This window comes from Notolepis coatsorum (genome assembly GCF_963971535.1).
Source record: "Notolepis coatsorum genome assembly, chromosome: 9".
In the NCBI taxonomy this organism is placed as follows: domain Eukaryota; kingdom Metazoa; phylum Chordata; class Actinopteri; order Aulopiformes; family Paralepididae; genus Notolepis; species Notolepis coatsorum.
The window spans coordinates 122,805,961-122,828,433 of record NC_140173.1 but is presented as its reverse complement, the minus strand read 5'-3'; the positions used below and the strand labels follow the sequence as shown (position 1 = coordinate 122,828,433).

Sequence of the window (22,473 nt, the reverse complement as noted above, 5' to 3'; positions counted from 1 at the left end):
AATATATTATTGGATGCCTTCATTTGAACACTTAATTTGCACTGTATGAAATGAGTGTGGCTCGCTGTAGTAGCCTAGTAGTGTCTGTGTGTATATGAAATCAGAACCTGGACAGCATCATTTGCGTGCAACCAAAAAAATTGTATAGTTAGTTCATATTTCATGATCAGTGAACCGTTAATCATATTGGATGCCTTCATTTGAACAATTAATTTGCACTATATATAAATGAGTGGGGCTCGCTGTAGTATAGCTAGTAGTGTGTGTGTGTATATGAAATCAGAACCTGGACAGTTTGCATGCAACCAAAAATAAAAGGTCAAATTTAAAAAAAAAATTAAAGAACGCGGGGGTGTTCCCTTTACAGCCTTCCCTGACCTAAAGCCCACGCGCCGCCTATGATTACAACTGACAGTAATCATTTCCACCAACAACAACACGTTGAATCCAAACATTTAGGAATTGAGAGCAGATTCCAAAGTTGTGGAAACGATTTCACAGGAAAAGTTGGTAGGCCTTGCCACATAAGGGTCGTTGTGATATAAAATGTTGCTAAATATTTTGCAGGGCCTCTGCTTTCTATGACTTACCACACAGTTATGGTGCGGTCTGGAATAGAGGAGCAGCATGCTAAATAAGGACCACAATCACTTATTGTCAGAGACGTGTAGTCCAGTTGGGCTGTTCCTATGAAAAACAGAATCACCATATCACAAGTGATGTTTCAGCGCTAAACGTTGGTGTTGTGTGTGTGTGTGGAAAATTAGCCCAGATCTGTAAATATCACCTTACCTTTTAGTTCATTCTTCAACTCCAGTTCAGGGTAGTTGAACACAAATATGGATGGGTTTAGCTTATGCTCAGAGAACGCAAGAATCCTACAATTGCCATTTGCTGCAAAGGCACCAATGCCCCTGCCAGGACACTGGAACACATGCCTAGCCTGTGTCTCGATGTTCAAGAAAACAATGTAATTTCCACATGTATAGCATGCTGTTTTCTTGTCAACAAACTCAACGTGTTGGCTTGTAAAACCTTGTGTCCATCTGGGAAGATGAAAAAGAGAGCCTAGTGTTAGAATATGAATTACAATGACGTTTGTAATAACTTGCTAACCTATCTTACAAAGAAAATAGTCTAAAATGTGGTAGCACCAATTGAGAAAGGCAGAAAGGGCTTCCACACAATGCAGTTTCAGGGGAGGGAGATGTTTATATCTGTACAGCCTACAATTATACAGTACCTATGTCATCAACATGAATCGAAATACAATATTTTTGAAGATTTGTATAGCACTGTGAACCAAGTATAGCCTAAGACTGGGGAAACATGCCGTTGTAAACAGTGGAACAGAAACATTTCAGGCAGTAACTGTTCCAGTGACCCAATTATCATTTGACGAAAGTGTGTTCAGTTCCAAAATATAACGTTAACAGTTACCTATGTTCATTTATCTGACTCCCAAAACCACATAACGTTAGAGTAACGTTATCTATTTCTAGCGAACGCTAATAACGTTAAGCGTTAGCGGTCTTCGGTCTATAGAATTTTCTGTTTAAACTGTGCTAGTTAACTGTGTTCAATCTAGTTAACGTTACATCATACCTCACTTCTAAATTGCCCACGATGTCCATTTTAGCAATAAGTGTGCACAAAATCACATCAAATTTTTCGACCACCACCACGGGCAGATCGAGATGCTTCCAGCTGCAGCTCCGGAGACCAGCGCTTACAAGCCCCCGCACATACAAGCCCGCACATAGCAACCCCTCGCTTCCATTGGCTGATTTTGGTCACGTGATTTTGGGTCACGTTGCACTGCGGGATTGATTGATTGATTGATTGATTGAAAACTTTATTAACAGATTGCCGTATGATTTGGGTCACGTTGCACTGCGGGATTGATTGATTGATTGATTGATTGATTCATTGATTCATTGATTCATTGATTGATTGATTGAAAACTTTATTAACAGATTGATTGATTGATTGAAAACTTTATTAACAGATTGCCGAATGGGTACACGTGACCACAGGCCCTGATTGATTGATTGAAAACTTTATTAACAGATTGTAGAATGGGTACACGTGACCTGACCGATTGATTGATTGATTGATTGATTGATTGATTGATTGAAAACTTTATTAACAGATTGCAGAATGGGTACAGTGACCGATTGATTGATTGATTGATTGATTGATTGATTGATTGATTGATTGATTGATTGAAAACTTTATTAACAGATTGCAGAATGCAGTACAGCTCAATACACACAATTGTTAAGGGGATGCAGACCATGCAGTACTGTTACATTTGTGACATACAGTAAATATATACAAGGGGGAGGGAACTGTACATTTATGATGAATTGAAAATGGGGGACCCTGATGTAAACAAGACGGAAGTCTTTCTCTGGTCTGCATCCCCTTAACAATTGTGTGTATTGAGCTGTACTGCAGATATATTTCAATTGCCTTACTTATTTACATAAGTATTATAGGCCTACAGCAGTATTGTACAGACAGTCTGTGTGAAGTCTGTGTGGTTCTCCAGCTGCACAAAGGCAGAGCAAGAGGCTCTACAGAGGGTGGTGATGATAAAGCCATGATAAAGACCTTCAATCAGCTGAAGGGGAATCCCTCCAAGCTGCTGTCAGCGCTACACACCTTCGGCCGCTCTGGTATCAGCCATGCATCAAAACGTGCACACGCACTCAGGCGAGTCGCTAACCGTGCTGGGCCAAGTATAGCGGCTCAACCCACCTCTGTTGCCCGTCGTAAAATGAAGCTCGGGGGTCGACGACGGCTCGCTGCGGGGAGGCCGAAGAAAAGTGTGGTGAGCACAGACCATCGCTATAGTTTCCCAACAGGAGTAAAGTCTGGAACGCACCACAGCCTGTCACAAGCAGTAGAGATGTGTCGTAGCAATCCGAAGTGACATTGACCACCAATATAGCATGTACATAAAGACCCAGTGCCTCATCCGTAGCTAATATTGCACTACCACAGGACCTAGCATGTCCTACCATGCTCTGTAAATAACTTATGTACATATACCGATATGCCCTACTCTGTTTACTTGTTTTATTGCACAATGTCGTTCTATTGGATTCTATTATATGTTATTACTATTGTATTATGCACATCTTTGCGGGCACGACCACCCGCATTTAATTTTTTTTTTTTTTTTTGATATTTTTTGCACAAATCTCTCCAATATTCAAAACATCTCTTTCCACATCACCATATGCAACTTCCAAGATTTGCCTTTTTCTTTTTTGTAAGAACATACAAAACATGTAAAGGACTCATACAAATACATTAACAACTCAAGTTCAAGTTCAAGTTCTTTAATAGTTGTCATACAGAAGTACAGAATACTTTCATACAAAATGCTTCTTACTGTTACGCTCCAGAGACTGTGCTAGACAAGATAGTATCAAATAACATAATAACATAATATAGCATGAATTTAGAAGAAGAAAATGAGGTCACAGTGTTCGGTAAGCGTCCCAGACACATGTAGGTGTGCATGATAGCATGCATGCATGTGTGTCTCCAACATATGTATGTGGGTACGTGTATTGATTGATTGATTGATTGAATTGATTGATTGATTGATTGAAAAGTGTATTAACAGATTGCAGAATGGGTACAACTGACATGGAAAATAAAAAAGACTTACGAAAAAAAGAAAAATACTATACTATACATTGTGCGTATACATCCCTGATATATATACTTTGCATGTAGACCGATCTACCTGCGAGCAGGTATGTGCTGCATCCTCTATCGGGATGCCACCCTTCTCCATATTGCATGTGAGAGAAAGCGTCCCAGACACATGTAGGTGTGCATGATAGCATGCATGCATGTGTGTCTCCAACATATGTATGTGGGTACGTGTATTGATTGATTGATTGAATTGATTGATTGATTGATTGAAAAGTTTATTAACAGATTGCAGAATGGGTACAGTACAGTACATCTCAATACATACAATTGTTAAGGGGATGCAGACCAGAGAAAGACTTTCATCTTGTTTACATCAGGGTCCCCCATTTTCAATTCATCATAACATATATGACATACATGACATACAGATAGACAGTACTGCTACATCTATACATTTATGACATATCAGATTTGCAAATACAGTACTGTTTGTGATACAAAAGTGTCCAGAAAAGGAGTGTATATACATTTGGCGTAGAAACTGTACATTGGAGGAGGTTGGTGGGGTGGGGTTGGGTGGGTTGGGTGAGGGCTGTGTACGTAAGCATGTGTACATGCCTCACATGTGTGTGTGTGTGCATCTTCCAGGTATGCGACTGTACTCCTATCTCTTGTGTGTGTCTCGTATCCATGTGTGCCTCCGCCCCCTATGTGAGTGTATATCTCAGGTGTGCATATATATGTGCGTCTCAGCTACGTATGTGTGTGTCTCCTATGTACATGTATATCCCCCATATGTGTCAGTGAGAGCCTATACCTCAACTATGTGTATATGTAGGTGTGTGTATGCCTATTTCCTATAAGTGAGTATGTGCATGTATGTGTGCCCCTGACATGTATAACTTAGCCTTGTGCATATGAGTGTGTGCAAACCTATTATGTACACATACGAATATGTGTATCCTAGATACTTGTATGCGGCTAAACATGCACATATGAGAGTGTGATAGAGACAGTGACCATTCCATAGATATACCATCCGGACATAAAATCCATGTACATACATATATAACACATTATAAAGTACAAGTACCATCAGATCAGATCCCCTTTTTCATATTCATCCTTGATATCATTGTAACCCCACCTTAATCATTTGTCCCCAGACCGTTCAGTCAGGTGTAGAAAACTGTCCCATAAACGTGTATGCAAATAAACAACTTGTGACAAATAAAACTCTTGACTTGACCACCAGCCTCTCTATCTAAATGTTATATTGTTAACTGTCTAGTTAGGCATTAACTGTGTTAATCTAAATGTTATATTGTTAACTGTCTAGTTAAGGCATTAACTGGGTTAATTAATCTAAATGTTATATTGTTAACTGTCTAGTTAAGGCATTAACTGGGTTAAGTGGGGAGTGCGTCATGGTACAGTTTCAGTAAGTGGGGAGTGTAAACAAGTTGAACGCGTCACGTGAAATAACGTTACGTGAATAAACATATAACGTTACAATGTACAGTTTCTGACAGCTGGCTGTGTTGTGAAATGTGCATAACGTTATGAATAAACCGCGAAGTCACGCGAAATAACGTTATAAACGCGAATCTGGTAGTATATTTATTTGTATCTTCTTGAGATGATAACATTAACATCCGCATTTTACCGCATGGCGAGCTAAACCAATCAGAGAGGGGCTTCGCTCAACCAATCAAAGAGGGGGCTGCAGAAATGGAGCCCAACCAATCAGAGAGGCGTCTGCAGAACTTCAGCCATTGGGTGGGACCCAAATCACGTGACCAAAATCAGCCAATGGAAGCGAGGGGTTGCTATGTGCGGGCTTGTATGTGCGGGGGCTTGTAAGCGCTGGTCTCCGGAGCTGCAGCTGCATACTATTGGGCAGATCAGCAAAAGCTTGGTTGTGTATCTGTATCCCTGACAACCACAACAGCTCTCCGCGCAGTAGCAGTAGGGAATGGACAGACCACTCCTTCATATCCGTAGCCGCATTTCTCGGAGACGCTCTCTGATTGGCCGACGCCTGTTTCTACACTGGTTAAGCTTAGGCACTCTTTCGAAGTGGGTTAAGGTTAGAGCGTTATTTTCTTCCGTAGCCGCATTTTGCGGAGACGCTCTCTGATTGGCCACTGACATGTGCGCCCAATCGCGTGACGAGCTGTGTCTTTGCCCATTTCCGCGTCGAAAAGCAGCAAACTACCTAACGCCTAGTTGTGTTGTCCGGTGGCGCCTTGATAATTCTCCTGTTTTCACTTGTCAATGCAACAACATGTCAACTGAGAAGTGTTTCGCCAAAGGTAGGATATAGGACAATAACAATGTACTGCTGATGGATATCTGTCTCACCCATGGCAAAGGCATTCCTGCTCATAACGTTAACCTGAGCAGCATTATTCTCCTACACGCCTATGTTACACTGTGACTGTGCTTATGAAAGATTGAAATTGTATTTAATGCTTTTCTGCAACTAATCCCTTTTTGCAGAGGACCGATTAGATCTATCAAAGCTAGTCACGTTGTCGTCGTGACATACTGTTCTGACCAAATTTGACAATGAGTGCACCTTGCAGTATCTCAATAATCACGACAATGGCACTGGAGTTTCAGCAGAGGCTAAGTAAGTATAAGTCATGTCTGTTATGGCAAACGGGCTTTACAAAAGCTATTGAGAACAACACCGAGACCCATGATATGACTGGTTGGTTCAATAGGGGATATCTGCAGAGCCGCAAGCCCAACGTCTGGGCGGGATCTTCGTGGCTTGTACTCGGTTTGAGGCGGGTCTTGTACTCGGTTTGAGGCGGGAGTTCGGGGCGCGTGAATACTTTCGGCAACCAACATGTCCACGTTGCTCTGATTGGCCAGCGATCGGCCAGCCCTCTACGCTCTTTTCCCCCCTACGCCGGTAAAGCGTGTGTGCGCATTTTCTTTTTGACGGCACTCACACACAGTGGCGAATCCTCATGGAAGCCAACGGAAGCCAGGCCTCCCTATAAAAATATGAATTAATATCAAATATGAAATATGAAAAAAAATTAAATAAAATTATATATAGTTTACAATAATAATAAAAAATCATTATTTTTCATCTGTTATAATTTTTTTTTTTTTATGTCTCCCTCTTCTTCTCACTCTCTCTAACACACTGTCAGACTCACTGCAGCAGAGGAGACTGGAAAGGAGGCAGGGGGGAGGTGTCTTTCTCCAGCCTCCCCATGTATGTGGACTCCAAAACCAATACTAGCCAATCAGATTCGAGCTGACTAAAGCCCTGCCCACACCTTAAAACGGGACTGTCAGCAGACGAAGTAGTCTGGCCTCCCCTCTGCACATTTGAACATTTTATTAACCCGTGACTGCTCCCACGGGCCGAATATTGCCCCGATCCTCGCGAGATTAAATCCACGGGTACCTCTCGGCGTGCCGAAGCTTTTCCTAAATCACTTCCATCATCGAAAACGAGGGGAAAAGGTTGTGTGATTTTAAAAACGCTGTATTAACACTTTGGCTGCCTAAGGTTAAATTCATGATATACCATAGATTGCCAGCGCTATTTGTCTATGGAGAAAGTCCCCTTCTTTGCAGGGCTATAACTTTTTAAATTCTATTGCTACATTGCCATTATTAGGGCCCATTCAAAGTCCTATATGTATTGTTCATTGTGTAGCAACGTTAAACTTTTTCATTCACATATTCATAGTAAAGTATGGTCTAATGTATAAGTATGTTTTCATCTCTTTCTGCAGCTTTCTCCAGAACGTGATATATAGCCCCAAATGCATTATATTGATGATGAAATACAGTTTGATGGCAATCAGCGCGATATAAAAAATTCCAACTAGACGTACTTCTAGAAGTTACTACACGTCATCTGATGTTGACCGGATGGGCGAGGGGGCGTTTATAATTCCGTGGGCAGCGTTATTAGGGCTGGGCGATATAACGATAACGATAAATATCGCGATATATTTTAATAATCTATATCGAATATCGAAATAAAAAAAAATCGATTTTTTTTTTTTTTTTTTTTTTCTGCAACAGGGCAGTTTTAAAACCAGAGACAGTGGACAGACTTGTCTTTCTTGCCTGCAACTTAAAGTAATGGCTTTGCTTGTCCAAATGACAATACTGACCAAATTCAGATTTCTTTTTCTCTTGTCCATTTATTTTGTTTGCTTTCTAATTTAAAATACATTTTGAAACCGTCTGTACACAGTAGGCTATGTGTGCTATCAGAACTAGACTCCAGTCACGAGTCACAGTGCACATGTGCGGTGGTTTGTCCACCAAAAAAGCGCCAAAAGATCGAAAATAAACTAGCAGAGCCAGAACTGTTCAACTCCTCTGGAGCCACAGCCAGCAGAGAAGCCGGTTTACTTTAGCTTTTAAACCAGCTGCAGCCTGAGAACTGGAGTGTGAGGGGATGTAACACTAAAGATGGCGGCAATGACAAAGAATTGCTGCAAAATAAACATACATCTGTTGTTAAAAAAAAAAAAAAAAAATTTAATTTTTTTTATACTTATAACAATTCGATAATTATCGATATCGAGAAATAAAATAAAATTATCATATCGTTATCGCGATATGATTTTTTTCCATATCGCCCAGCCCTAAGCGTTATACCAATCATCTAATGTGGGTCAAATGTTGATAATAGCAGTTAGTATCGAAGACGGTAACGTTACACGCTGAAACTCACCCCAGTCTCCGCGCGCCGTTGGGCGATCATCGTAGAGTAGAAATCTTATCATTATGGGATATATTTTTACCCGGTCCATCTCCAGCTTGTATAATGGTATATACGTCCAAATCATGTTGTTTATCGAGTTATTGCCAATCGATCACCGTGTAGCGTGACGAGCCAGAGTCCCATGACCTATAGCGAGCGCCCGGAAGTACTACGGACGTCTAGCAAAACCTCTATGCCACATCCTGTTTGGCGATTGCGCCGATCGGCCACCAGATGGCGCTCCTGAACCGCCAGAGAGCTCAGTGGGTCCTGCTGGTGGATCTCAGGCCAGCGGAGGGGACATATGAATCCGATCGCAGATTTTTGAAATATTGATATAAGGACGACGTAACGCGTCCTCCGGCAACTTTAGCATGGCCAGCAAAGACGTCTAAAGACGGTTCCCGGCAGCCAAAGTGTTAACCTGGGGGAGCCTCATGCGCATGCACGGCGTAGCGTGTAAACGAGCACCTGGGGGGAGCCTCATGCGCATGCGCGGTGTAGGGAACGAGCGTAGAACGCTGGTATTCACGAAGGAGAGCGCTGGCCAATCAGAGCAACGCGGAAGGACATGTTGGTTGCCGAAAGTATTCACGCGTTCGGGGCTTGTACTCGGTTTGACCAGTGTTGCGATGCTCATATCAACACAGGCTGCACGCTAATGACGCCACATGCGCATAAATGTTCCCTCGCATAAGGACAGACTAAAAACAATGCCTAATTGCCTCTACGAATGGAATGTAACACCTGATGACCGGCGCTATTGAGTATTGATATGCAAAGTAGCCAGGTGTGTACTGCGAGTTGGCGCATCAGTCGAGTGCAGCGCATTCCTGTGTGCACGCGCTTCTGCTCACAAAACTTAGGTTGCCCGGAGTGCAATCTCGTCCCATGAGCAACGCATCGCTGGGTTTGACTATGCATTCGGGATTGTACTCGGTTTGACTGCAGTAGTCAGTTTGTGCTGTTTATTTTTACAAGCAGTGAGGACTCGACAGCATTTGCATTTCTGTGTTCCGTGTTGCAGGTTAGGGTTAAGGTTAGGGTTAACACTTTGGCTGCCTAAGGTTAAATTCATGATATACCATAGATTGCCAGCGCTATTTGTCTATGGAGAAAGTCCCCTTCTTTGCAGGGCTATAACTTTTTAAATTCTATTGCTACATTGCCATTATTAGGGCCCATTCAAAGTCCTATATGTATTGTTCATTGTGTAGCAACGTTAAACTTTTTCATTCACATATTCATAGTAAAGTATGGTCTAATGTATAAGTATGTTTTCATCTCTTTCTGCAGCTTTCTCCAGAACGTGATATATAGCCCCAAATGCATTATATTGATGATGAAATACAGTTTGATGGCAATCAGCGCGATATAAAAAATTCCAACTAGACGTACTTCTAGAAGTTACTACACGTCATCTGATGTTGACCGGATGGGCGAGGGGGCGTTTATAATTCCGTGGGCAGCGTTATACCAATCATCTAATGTGGGTCAAATGTTGATAATAGCAGTTAGTATCGAAGACGGTAACGTTACACGCTGAAACTCACCCCAGTCTCTGCGCGCCGTTGGGCGATCATCGTCGAGTAGAAATCTTATCATTATGGGATATATTTTTACCCGGTCCATCTCCAGCTTGTATAATGGTATATACGTCCAAATCATGTTGTTTATCGAGTTATTGCCAATCGATCACCATGTAGCGTGACGAGCCAGAGTCCCATGACCCATAGCGAGCGCCCGGAAGTACTACGGTCGTCATGACAACCTCTATTCAACATCCTGTTTGGCGATTGCGCCGATCGGCCACCAGATGGCGCTCCTGAACCGCCAGAGAGCTCAGTGGGTCCTGCTGGTGGATCTCAGGCCAGCGGAGGGGACATATGAATCCGATCGCAGATTTTTGAAATATTGATATAAGGACGACGTAACGCGTCCTCCGGCAACTTTAGCATGGCCAGCAAAGACGTCTAAAGACGGGTCCCGGCACTCAAAGTGTTAAAAATAAACAGCACAAACTGACTACTTCCGGGTTTTACAGGAAACAAGACAAGGTACAAGCCCCGACGCCCCGCCCCCACGCACAGTCAAACCGAGTACAAGCCTCGCCTCTAACCGAGTACAAGCCACGAAGCCCCGCCCAGACGTTGGGCTTGCGGCTCTGCAGATATACCCTACTCGGTTGGTTGATTTTGCAAAGTCATGATGATATGTCACCTGCCACCTGCCCGTTGAAGTTGACGTCACGTAACGTCACAACTGACGGTGGTTCTCAAAGTTGTTCAGGACCCCCAAATTTATAGGTAATTGGCCAATGACTCACATTTGATGAGATTGTATTCCAGGGACCTCCATCTGACAATATATTTGTTGTTACATATATTATTTTCCAGAGTTCCACACCTGTCTACTGTAGGTGGAGAGATAACGAGAGAGCGGAATAGTAATTATTATACAGTCTCTCACTGTACTAACCTCTGCTAAAGAATATATTAGTGAAATTAAACTGTTCCTCGTGTTGCTGGGGACCCCCTGTGTCACAGAAAATATCACAAAGTATCATGGGAGAAACCTCAAGCCTTCTTTTTCTCCATCCCTACCCCTGTTTTTGTAGATTTTGCAGTTTGTGATTTCTCAATAGAAATATAAGTGAATCTCAAAAGATGGTGACCGGCTTTCGTAGCAATGCATAGCAAACGTAGCAATGCATTTAACTCCTCGCCCACTTCACATTCTCTATAATATATATTTTTCCAACTTTGAGACTGAGTGGAAATTCATTGCATTAAATTAACAGTATGTATTAGCTCCAACTTTATTCACTTCTGCGTTTTCTCTGCAGGGAGATAAAATAGCATGCAGAACAACGATTCTGTGTGGGTACTTTTTGAGGCCACCCATGACACAAACGGGTGACATTGTAAAGGCAATATAGATGGATAATTTTGCCAACATTTGCGCATGAGACTAATATTTCATATTGGATTATACTTGATAGCCTGATGTGTTATATTGATCTCTTGTTATTCACCATCCTAGCTGAACCCAATATGGTATCTTTATTGCAAAAAATGCCTTTAGCTTTTTATAGTTGTTTTGAGTCAGACAATATCCTAGTAATTTAGCAAATATTGAAATTTAGTAGCAGTTTTACTATCTGGGTAATGAGTTAATATGAATGTGAACTCATTTTCAGGCAGTGCTGCTCCTGGTCCAGTGTCTAAAGGTCAAATCAGACTGTACAGCATGAGGTTCTGTCCCTTTGCCCAAAGGACCAGACTGGTTCTTCATGCCAAAGGGATCAAGTAAGGAAATATTCGATCAGTACAAGTTACTTAGGCCATTACCTTTTATCAGTAGCAGGTTGTAGTGTCAACAAGGACTTTGATAATATGCACAAATTTACTCCAAACTTTGATACTTTGTAATGCAATTTTTCTATGAAGCCTTTCAGTATATTCAAGTTTAATCACAATTTTCAAAACCTCCCCATGCTTACCAAGGCATGACACTGTCAACATTAACCTGAAAGACAAACCCGATTGGTACTTTGAGAAGAATCCACTTGGCCTAGTTCCAACGTTGGAGATGTCTGAAGGTCAGGTGATCTGTGAGTCTCCAATCACCTGTGACTACCTGGACGAGGTCTACCCTGGGCGGAAGCTGCTACCAGCTGATCCATTTGAAAAAGCTCAACAGAAGATGATGCTGGAGCATTTTTCCAAGGTATGGTGTCAAAAGCACAGTGCCTGTGGGCTTTATGTAACATTTGCATGCTTCTACTATACCTTTTTTGAAAATTGCAGGGGAATTTACCCATCTCAAACCCTGCCCTCTTTTCTTGATCCTCTAATCCCAACTGTTGCTTCCCCTGGAGTTTTAGACAGAATGGGATATTCTTAATTGACCAGTTTATTTTTTCTCCAGATAACACCATACTTTTACAAGATCCCAATGGGGAGGAGGAATGGTGAGGATATGTCAGCGCTGGAAGGGGAACTGAAAGAGAAGCTTGTCAAACTGAATGAGGCAAGTAGCCATCTTTCTATCAGAATTAATCTACAAGTAACAAGGACTTTCCCATTCCCCTGCTGTTTTGAATTGTTGTAGAATGTGTTCTATGATGGCAGTGTAGGATTCTAGATTAGTTGGTGACACAATATTCATGTCTAAAATACCAACCTTTCACTCTCAGGACCTAGCCACAAAGAAAACCAAGTTCTTTACTGGAGATTCCATCACAATGATTGACTACATGATGTGGCCATGGTTTGAGAGACTGGAGATCTTTGAGCTGAAGCAGTAAGTCTTCGTTCTTCTCACAACAAATGTGTAATAAAACAGCTTTGTCTTAACTTGATTCTATTGCTGATGAAATCTGAAATGCCTGCCGTCTCTAATGTAACAAATGTCTTAAAGGAAAACGCCAACATTTTGGGAAATTAGCTTATTTGCCATCTACCCTGGAGTTAGACAAGAAGATACATACCTTTTTTCTTCTGTGCATGCATTAGGAGTAGGAAGACGCGCACCGTTAGCCTAGTTTAGCGTCAGTCACTGGAAGTAGGTTCCTCCATTAGCCTAGTTCCCAATGTCTTCCTACTTACTGCATGCACAGAGAAGAAAAAGGTATGCATCTTCTTGTCTAACTCCAGGGTTCCCAAAATGTTGGAGTGTTAAGATACATACCTTTTTCTTCTCTGTGCATGCAGTAGGAGTAGGAAGATGCGCACCGTTAGCCTAGCTTAGCGTCAGTCACTGGAAGTAGGGTCCTCCAACATTAGCCTAGAACGTCTTCCTACTCCTACTGCATGCACAGAGAAGAAAAAGGTATGCATCTTCTTGTCTAACTCCAGGGTAGATGGCAAATAAGCAAATTTCCCCAAATGTTGGAGTTTTCTTAAGTTGCAGTTACTATTTTGTGTGAATTATTTCAGGTCAGTCAGATTCCCCTTCTCTTTTTTTTAGCTGTCTGGATGAAACCCCAGAGCTAAAGACATGGACAGAGAGCATGCTGAATGACCCTGCTGTCAAAGCCACCATGCACAGTGTGGACACCTACAAGGCCTTCTACAAAACCTACATTGAAGGCAAACCCAATTATGACTACGGCTTGTAGATAAAAGCTGTTTAACCATTTAACCGCCCAAGGAAACACTTTTTTTTAAAAACCGGTTGTACATTTTAGGGATGCATTTAGGGTTTTATCAAAGGCCACATCAGAAGTACACAGAATTGTCAAAGGTGTGGTTTGCTGAAATCACAATGATTGAAATGTAATCCTGCCATTTCAGGTTGTTTTTGTCAGTATCTTGCTTTTTCCACATCAAGTATTTCAATAGCATTGAAAGTGCAGTACATACCTACCATCATACAATAACAACTGCAAACAATGACTGGTCTGAAAAAGTCTACCAGATAGACCATCCTCTCTCCGGACTCCCAATGCAAAGTAATACCACTGTGTAGGTCTGGGTGATAATTCAATCGTTTATTGTATTCGAAGGGGCAAAGTGGGTATCAAACAATAGGGAAAACTCAGTTTATTTTTTTTAAACTGGATACCAAACGTAAGGTAAAGACGACTTTGAACTTTGACTATTGCACTGTAAAAGATTTTATATGTCTGCACTTTGTGCTCATTTCATGTCTATTCTATTCTACTAAAACTGAATTAAACAGGGGCGCCCTCGTGGCGCATACCGTAGTGCCTCGCGCACCTACGCGGCAGACCCGGGTTCGATCCCAGCTCCCGTCGTTATTTGTCGCATGTCTTCCCCACCTTTCCTTCCATTCGCCCTCTCCTCTGTCGGTCCTGCGTGACCAATAAAGCTGTAAAAATGCAAAAAAAAATAAAAATAAAATTGACAAAACAAAGTGGCCTGTTGGTATGTTGGATCCTAATGTAAAAAACTGATTTTATGTCTGCACATTGTGCTCATTTTATTTCTACGCCCCACTATCCGCTGGGTGCATACTATGACCTTATCATGTTTTGTAACTGATTACAGAAATTCAAAAAGCCTACATGAGGTTCTTATATGATTTTGATTATTTTATCCCAATTTATGCTTTGCTCTTGCTGTTTGTTTTACACTGATTGTATGTCTTTCGTACTGATGTAAATCACTTTGAACTGCAATCCCCTGTATGAAAGGTGCTATACAAATAGTTATTAATTCTCTGAATGAATAACTATTAAAGAAATTAAATTTTCAAAAAACATGAACATTTCTCTCAATCAATATTTGAGGGGATGTTATTTGAAAATGTTTACAAAGATGGAACATAGTACATGTAGAATAATGAATGATTACACTATAACCATTATACATAGTTATGCTATGGAACAATTGGGGGAAATAATCAAATTGTAATAAACCAATTATAGCTGCCATCACATTAGAATAAAATAAATCATAGACACTTTTACTGCACAGTGTATTTCTGGTATGACAGTCACAGTGTAAGTGTGTGTATACTATATATATAAAGCAATGTTCCATTTACAAAATACTATTTAACTGTTGGTATTGCAGTTTCATCATCTCAGGTGGTCATGGTGACAAGAATAAAAAGCATCCTCAAGTAGTTCTCCACTGACTGTTTACTGAAAAGCTTCCTTGCAAGTTATTGTCTTATAACGGTGTAAATGGTAAGCTTCAACAATACTGTTTACTTCCATTTGTGTCAAAGCATTTTTTTATGCAAACACCCGATACCAGCGGTTGTGTAGACAGTTTGCTAGTATTGTAGGATAAATCGTTGATGTTTTTGCCTCTAAGCTTTTAACATACAGTAATAAGGTTGTGCTCTATTTCGGTCTGAAACAAGACTTACTTTAGGCAAATACACCTTTGTGGGAGAATAATAAGATGAGTTAAGAAACAGCTATATGTATACAATAATAACCATATGCATCTAAAACATCAACCATATATCTAAAAATAATACTATCTGGTCTGTATTCTCTTAATTTCAGTGCTTGTGTAATTTGTGATTTATGATTAGCTACCACGTTGAATAATATTTGAAGAAATGTCTGGTATTGATTTGAAATGCCCTAATTTCAGCAACAAAAAAGTAAGTAAAACAAAATTCAGATAACAAACGGGGCCAATAATCTTACAGACGACTGTCCATGGTGTGCATCTCCATTTGGTAAGAGAGGTGTGAACTCCTGTAACAGTACAGGTGCATTCCTGAGCATCTCTTGGAAATGTCCGATTGTGGCTTCGTAAAGCTCCCTCTGCAACACCAGAGGCCGAAACAGATTGATTGGTTCTGACGTGCGGAATATCTCTGGGACTTGGATGTCTACAGGCACTTGGCTACTTCCAACCAAGACATGGTGAAGGGTCTTCTGCTGTAGGCTCCTCTGCAGAAAGCCAAGCACATCCCGAAGTCTTTGCTCCAGACACTCAGTGGCCCAGTGAGAGGGGCTCTCCCTCAACAGCAGGTGTAACAGAGCAGTCTTCAAGTGGTAGTTTGTTAGTCCACTCCTGCCAGTGAGTCCCGTCTGTTTTCTGTGTAGGAAAGTAAGTATCTGAAGACAATGTAAGTGACACGGATTTTCCGGTAGGCTTTTAGCCAGATGTTTCAACAAGTTTCTCTCATACACAGCGAACGAGAGGGGCCAGTATGGGTCTGAGTAGCTGTCACTATCTGATGGGAAGTGTGAAACAAAGTAAGCATCAGTGTCCTCCAGTTGGACAACAGGGATGATGTTCATCACAACAACCTTCCCAGAGCGGAATCTGACCTTGAGAGCACCAGCAGTATCCAGGTTGCGAAAAGTGAGTTCGAACTCGTACTTGTGAGAGATCCGTCCCCAGGCTTTGGTAATGGAGATCTGAAACCACTTCATGACTTGGTCTTTGGCTAGATAGAACGAGTTCTTGGAGCACAGAAGCTCATCCGGGCTGCGGTCTGCTCGGAGCCTGTCATTATTGCTGTGCAGGAGACAGAGCATGTCCTCTCCCAGGTTAGCAGAGCCACAGAGACAGCCCTCCTCGTTTTCACTGGGCCTAGTCACCTTGATCCTGCCACAGCCCTGCATGGCTGGGGGGACGTCTTTGGAGGGACTGCACCACAGCTGGAACTGGAAGGAGTACGGTTCTGGTGGAGAGAACGGGATGATGAGGTCACACATCAGAGGCTTGCTCACCTTCCAGGTCTCGAACATGCTTCCGACCCCCACAAAGTCCCCCACTTCCATGTCCGCCTGCCTGTCACACATGCTCCTCAGCGATTCCAGCAGGTCGTCGGCAAAACCCTCAACAAATTCCCTCACCCTCCAGTTCTCGTGGGCCGATGTATAGATGCATCGGTCACAGAAGCTCCTCAGGACTCCCTTGTCAAGTACCAATGTCCTGGAGCTAATAGATCCACTCTCTAAAAATACATCTTCATCCTCTACAAGCCGGCTCTCAGTATCAGCAAAATCCACTCTACACACTTCAATGGTAAAGAAGATGACCAGGGAGAGGGCGCTCCAGAAGTACCAGCCACAGCTGTCCTCAGAGCCCGTTTCTTGTTGCTTCAAGTCCGCCTGCGCAAGCTCCTTCTCCAGCCTCGCTTGCTCCCTCTCCAGCATCTCCTCGTGCTCCTTCATGCGTACCAGCAGCTCCTCATCTTGCTCTGGCAAGGTGGTGTTCTCCTGGGGGAAGAACAAGGGATGGTTCAAGAGGGCTGCAGCCACCACCATACACACTCTGGTTATGGCCCCCTGCATCTTCACTTGTGAGTCTCCCTCACACGTCCATGTGCCTCATAGAATCCCAACGGTCTGAAATACAAAAGCTGAAACACAAATATGAAGAAAAAACAGGTATGTTAACTTACGTAATGCATTCATGAAGTACATTGTACTCATTATACAAGTGCTTTTCAATAAACTAGTGCAGTGCCCGTTTGGAACAGGCCTATTTCTTGGCTCGCAGTATTGCTGCATGCAGCGTTGTCCAGGGGCGTGGTCGTTCAGAGAGAGTGTGGCCATTAGGAATGTGTGCCCATTTGGAGTGGGCGAATTGCTTTGTCCCCGGAAGTGGTGCTTGCAGCAGTGTGGAGACCCGCGGTACGACTGCTTGCAGCATTCTCGAGAACCTAGGGCTTAGACGGTATGGTCTAAAATTTATATCACGGAATAATTTGAAGCATAGACGGTAACGGTATATATCACATATCACGTGACGGTATATTAACTTATCTTAAAATGTCTATATAAATGCTTCTGAAGGAGTAAAACACTGGTATGGCAGCTATTACTCTACTCTTGTATTACTAGGACATATTTCACATTTTAAGAACATTTATTGTGCAAAACTGAAATAGAAAAATGCAAAACCTTTTCTCAAGTGTCTGCGGGCAGGTAACACATATCTTGAATCCAGTGCTTTGACCATGTCTTTAAAGCCCTTTCGATCTACAGTTTGAAAAGGAACCATGTCCTTACACAAGTAAACAGTGACAGCGTTTGTTATGTCGGTCCACCGCTGGCTTTTTTTGTCATTGTTAACTTAAAACGTAAATAATCAAAAATAATGAAATTATTCTGTTACAGCTGCTGAGCTATACTATAGCTAATGTCCATCAATATCTTCCTTTTTGATGAAATAGGTTCAAGAATTGAATCAGGATTGTTAGAGAGAGGGATGAGGGAGACAGAGTGAGAGGGAGGGAGGGGGCTGCTAGAGTAGAGTTAACGTTAGCTTTCTGAGGCTACATCAACAGGCTGCTAGGAGTGGAGCTAACGTTAGCTTTCTGAGGCTACATCAACAGTTAACATTACATAAGGTTTTAACACGACGTGGGCATTCCAGAATGGCAAGGATGCAAAGCATGTTAGACGATTGGACCCGTCGCAGAGTTTACATTACACATAGAAACTGCGCGACTCACGAGAGAATTGTCACACAGCCTTCAAACGCAGGGCGGAAGAGCTTGTTTGCTTCTAGAATTGAAGGTCCGCTCTGCTCTGTCTATTATGAAATGACAATTGCGCATTGACACGGCCACTACGCAAAGCCTCTGTGCTCCTAAATAATTGTTTCCAGTTCACACATATCTATTTTTAGGGGCAAATGCGAGTGAAATAGTCGCACTGTAGAGCCCTGGCTGTGGTTATGTGACGTCATTGCTATTTTAGAGCTGCTCTATACCGGTTACAAGGTATAGTCAAAATCCATACCGTTTATACCGTATACCGTTTATACCGCCCACCCCTACGAGAACCGATCATCGGATCGACTTCACACTTGACACTGCACTCCTTTGGGTCCTCTGCAATACACCCGCCAACTGTCAAGGCTGTCGGATCAACGGATCTCGAGATATGCGAAAGACATAGGGGGCAGTGGCTCAGGAGGTACAGCGGCCGTCTGGTAACAGGCGGTTCCTGGTTTGATTCCCGCTCCTCCCGGGCAGCGTGTCCTTGAGCAAGACCCTTAACCCCTAATTGCTCCAGATGAGCAGGTTGGCACCTTGCATGGTTGCCTCCGCCGTCGGTGTGTGAATGTATGAGTGAATGTAAGGAACAAAAAATTGTAAAGCGCTATATAAATGCACCATTTACCATTTACAGACAGATATTTCTTCCTTTATAATTAGATTAGATTCAAATGTATTGTCATTGCCACAGCACAAGTACAGTACATATCATTAAAAGATGTGATCTCAGCATTTAGTATTTCAACAGCACTTTAGCTGTATATCCTGTTTCATTACGTTCCCGACTGTACACAATGAACAGTTAAAGCAGTCTCGCTTACTGGTACTTTATTATTATTACTACCTAATTGTTACATATATCCAATCAGTGTTTAAAAAAAATTATAAATAAAAAGTACATTAGCGTACTAAGAATCATGGTGGGGAAAAAACTAGTTATTTCAGGGACTCTCCAGTCTCCACCCATCATGAAGCAGCATAGACTGTGGCTCTAAATATAGAGGCAGTAGGCCGAGTGACGCACTGTTAGTTGGCCTGCCCACTATCAAACTGCACAATGATGCACACCAACGAAGAAAGGAAGATAACCATTGGGGAAAGTACTTTTGAGGAACTTCAACCTTCATTACATTGTGCCTGTCAACACTTTATATCCTGTTAACTTTGCATGGTAAAAATAACTAGCAAATCCTTTTCTGGCGAATATCCAAATAAAGTAAATTCACAATTGTGTGTGATATACTGGATTACTAGTTTTAATCGAAAGAATGGTCAAATTGTTTTACATTTGGTCACAGCGGGTATTTAGATGTTCAGATCAAATAGGAAACAACAGTAAGATAGACTAGAGCAGAGGGAAAGAAATTAACATAAGGACATATTCACAGTTATTTAGATGCCATATACTGCAGGACAAATATTTGGACTATAGGGCCATGGTGTACCTTCATATATTATTAGGTGTAGCCTACCTCCGGCTAACATCCAAATAGTTCTGGCTATCTAATGATGTATTTTCGAGCTACTGTAGCCTGGTTTTATTGTATCATTCTCAGTTGTCCTAGAAACAAAATATAATGACCCATCGTGGAAATGACGAGTCCAACCTCATGAGTCACAGTCTTGAGTCTGTTGGTGTGTTTTGTACTGTGCATGGTGATGGTGACAGGCGGGTTATACACAAGCAGTGTATACAATTTTAGTCCAACAGTGCCAACTTGACAGTTTGATCAAGTTGTACATGTTTTAATTGATTGATTGAAAACTTTATTAACAGATTGCAGAATGGGTACAATACAGCTCAATACAATTGTTAAGGGGATGCAGACCAGAGAAAGACTTTCGTCTTGTTTACATCAGGGTCCCCCATTTTCAATTCATCAGGAATTGTCATGATTGTATATTCTGTGTGCTTTTATATGCCTTTTATTTGTCTCTGTAGGCCTATGTTGTGCTTAACTATGTATACACTCGACGTGACTGTAAATGAGGGAAACCTCAGTTACCTCTCGAGTTAATAAAAAGGTTTGAAATTCAATTAAATTAAAACGTTTGTTATTGAGATGCTGTAGCCATGTGCTGTAGCCGAATAGCAGCGTACTGTTCTTATGGCATCTGGGATCAGCCGAGGACGAGGTTAAGATAATTGTTTGGGGGAAAAAGTTGTACATACCTTTGCGTTCTTCACCGATGAAACCCATTGCTACAAGATGTCGCTGTCGCCCGCCGTCCTCCAAAAAGCAGTATTTATTGTAAAGCCAAAAGCAGTATTGTAAGCCAGCGTGTTTCCTAACATCTGTAAGCATTAAGCAACGTAATGAGGAAACAATGCACATTTCCTGAAGGCGCGCTCCAGACCCGTGAAAGGGGCTGCCCAGTTCTTAGAAACACATCGTTTTGACGTAGGCCTACTGTAGGAGTGTCAAAGCGTTTTATTTATTTTAGTTTTTTTTAAAGAAGGGTCTGACCTGCGGATACACTCCCATCGTGTTTCTAGTCGCAAATGTGTCCTCTTGGTATTAATAATTGCGCTTTCTACATGTTCTTGTTTTGGTGACGCCACTATGGACGCCGACGCTCCCTGCTGGCTGACTGCAGTACAATAGAAGCTTGATCAAGTTTTCATACTTTCCCCCCACAATCATTTATAGTCACTATATTTATTTGTTGCAGAATTTCCAAATACTTATGCCATTGTGTCCATATTTGCACACATTTTAGTGCATGTGATATATAACATATAAGACCTTACTCCTGGCTAGAACCCACCTCCAGTGTGTGTGCGAACCATACCATGGTCTTCGGGGGAGCTCATTATATTTGGGGGGGGGGGGGGGGGGGTCAGGAGTAACGTTACAGAACCACACATAATCCACACCACACAGGTCTGCATGCATGCATGATGAAGACGCACATATTGAAATCATACCTGTCCACCCTCCTGTTTTTCCAGGGATTCTCCCGTATTTCAACCTTCTCTCCTGCTGTCCTCCCGTTAAAATATTTTCCCGTATTTTTCCAGTTTCTTTTTTATTTATACAAAATGGCTGCAATTCCCCTCCATGACAACAGGTGGCAGCAGTGTAGATTAGACCATTAGCACAGGAAGTGAGCCCGGAAGACGGTTGCCGAGAAAACTGTCGGGCAAAGTGGGGTTGTTCCCGGAGAGCTCACTCTCGTGGTTTCTCAGTGTATAATGTATGGTGCTCTCCCTCAACATGCGCGTAGGGTGAGCCTACACCATTCTGTAGTCCAAATAATACCCTACTTTATACTATATTATTGTCATTAGTTTAATGTAGTCAGTCTTACATTGGCACTGCTTTAACGTTGCATTTACCCATAATCCATTGCTGTATTAGACCCATGTGCCAGTATAACTTTTGTAAAGTAATGAAGCGCAAATGTAAAGTTAATCAATACACAATGAAACAATATCTTTATCTATATCAAGGACCACAATGGAAATAAGTCTTGACTTTTTTGTGTAGCATCCTTGGCGTTTTTCTGGAATCTTGTATTTAAAAAAAAAATTCTAGTCAAATCAAATCAAATATCACATGTCAAAACTACTTTAATAAAACAAGATTTCCGTTTTTCATTTCTACTCATTCATCCAAAACAAGACAGCAATTCTACTTCTGCATGCACTGGGAGAATTGAGCTCATAGCACAGATTTGGAGTTGATAGAATGGACATTGCTGTTCTTTACGGGGCCCCCTTCCCACGGTGTATATAGAAAGAGACAATAAACACAAAAGTAACATAGGACACAATATACAACACACAGGACTATGTACAATATAAACAGTACCTACAATTAAATTAATGGATGAATTAAATAAGAGGTAAAAGAAACACTGACACTTCCATTCATTTAATGCAGGGATGTACACAGCATTTCACTTTCAACCAGGTATCTGATTAATTTAATGTAGCAATTAGTAGTTCACCCAGTCCTTGGGTACATACAGGTTTTGACCAGCAGATGGCAGCGACAAGGCAGCTCAGCAGAGAGCAGCTGTCAACAAACATCCTAACAGAAAATATATACATACGAGGGGGAGGAGACTACATTGGGAGGGGGCGGGGGAGG

The 22,473-nt window shown here is 41.9% G+C and overlaps 3 protein-coding genes across 5 annotated transcripts in view; 1 reads left to right on the top strand and 2 right to left on the bottom strand.

Annotated features, from left to right (window-relative positions):
- cfap43 (cilia and flagella associated protein 43) overlaps positions 1–1,634 on the bottom strand; it is a gene marked incomplete at its 5' end in the record, with an annotated part of 28,466 nt that extends 26,832 nt beyond the window's left edge. Inside the window, 3 exons of the mRNA XM_084321981.1 lie at positions 591–687; positions 793–1,046; positions 1,606–1,634. Of these exons, the coding sequence (XP_084178107.1) occupies positions 591–687; positions 793–1,046; positions 1,606–1,634 (380 nt within the window). The remainder of the gene's footprint in view (positions 1–590; positions 688–792; positions 1,047–1,605) is intronic.
- Positions 1,635–5,859: 4,225 nt separating this feature from the next.
- LOC311234456 (glutathione S-transferase omega-1-like) lies at positions 5,860–13,972 on the top strand. Of its 2 annotated transcripts, XM_084321637.1 has the most exons (7): positions 5,889–5,990; positions 6,178–6,310; positions 11,625–11,733; positions 11,932–12,154; positions 12,356–12,457; positions 12,624–12,730; positions 13,397–13,972. In XM_084321637.1, exons 2-7 carry the CDS (start codon positions 6,247–6,249, stop codon positions 13,545–13,547), a joined length of 756 nt encoding a protein of 251 aa, XP_084177763.1. In that variant the 5' UTR covers positions 5,889–5,990; positions 6,178–6,246; the 3' UTR covers positions 13,548–13,972. The 2 variants fall into 2 exon arrangements, with proteins under 2 accessions (XP_084177764.1, XP_084177763.1); XM_084321638.1 differs by lacking the exon at positions 6,178–6,310 and having other exon boundaries at positions 5,860–5,990.
- Positions 13,759–20,892, bottom strand: itprip (inositol 1,4,5-trisphosphate receptor interacting protein). Of its 2 annotated transcripts, none has more exons than XM_084321635.1 (2): positions 20,550–20,892; positions 13,759–17,230 (listed from the first exon to the last, which is right to left on the bottom strand). In XM_084321635.1, exon 2 carries the CDS (start codon positions 17,160–17,162, stop codon positions 15,528–15,530), a length of 1,635 nt encoding a protein of 544 aa, XP_084177761.1. In that variant the 5' UTR covers positions 17,163–17,230; positions 20,550–20,892; the 3' UTR covers positions 13,759–15,527. The 2 variants fall into 2 exon arrangements, with proteins under 2 accessions (XP_084177761.1, XP_084177762.1); XM_084321636.1 differs by having other exon boundaries at positions 13,759–17,087.
- Between the last annotated feature and the right edge of the window lie 1,581 nt (positions 20,893–22,473).

Coding starts and splice junctions, on each gene's coding strand:
- LOC311234456 (XM_084321637.1), top strand. CDS start 6,247: ATGAGTGCACCTTGCAGTATCTCAATAATCACGACAATGGCACTGGAG. Junction 12,155..12,355: donor TGCTGGAGCATTTTTCCAAG/GTATGGTGTCAA, acceptor TTTTTTCTCCAG/ATAACACCATACTTTTACAA. Junction 12,731..13,396: donor GAGATCTTTGAGCTGAAGCA/GTAAGTCTTCGT, acceptor TCTTTTTTTTAG/CTGTCTGGATGAAACCCCAG.
- itprip (XM_084321635.1), bottom strand. CDS start 17,162: ATGCAGGGGGCCATAACCAGAGTGTGTATGGTGGTGGCTGCAGCCCTC.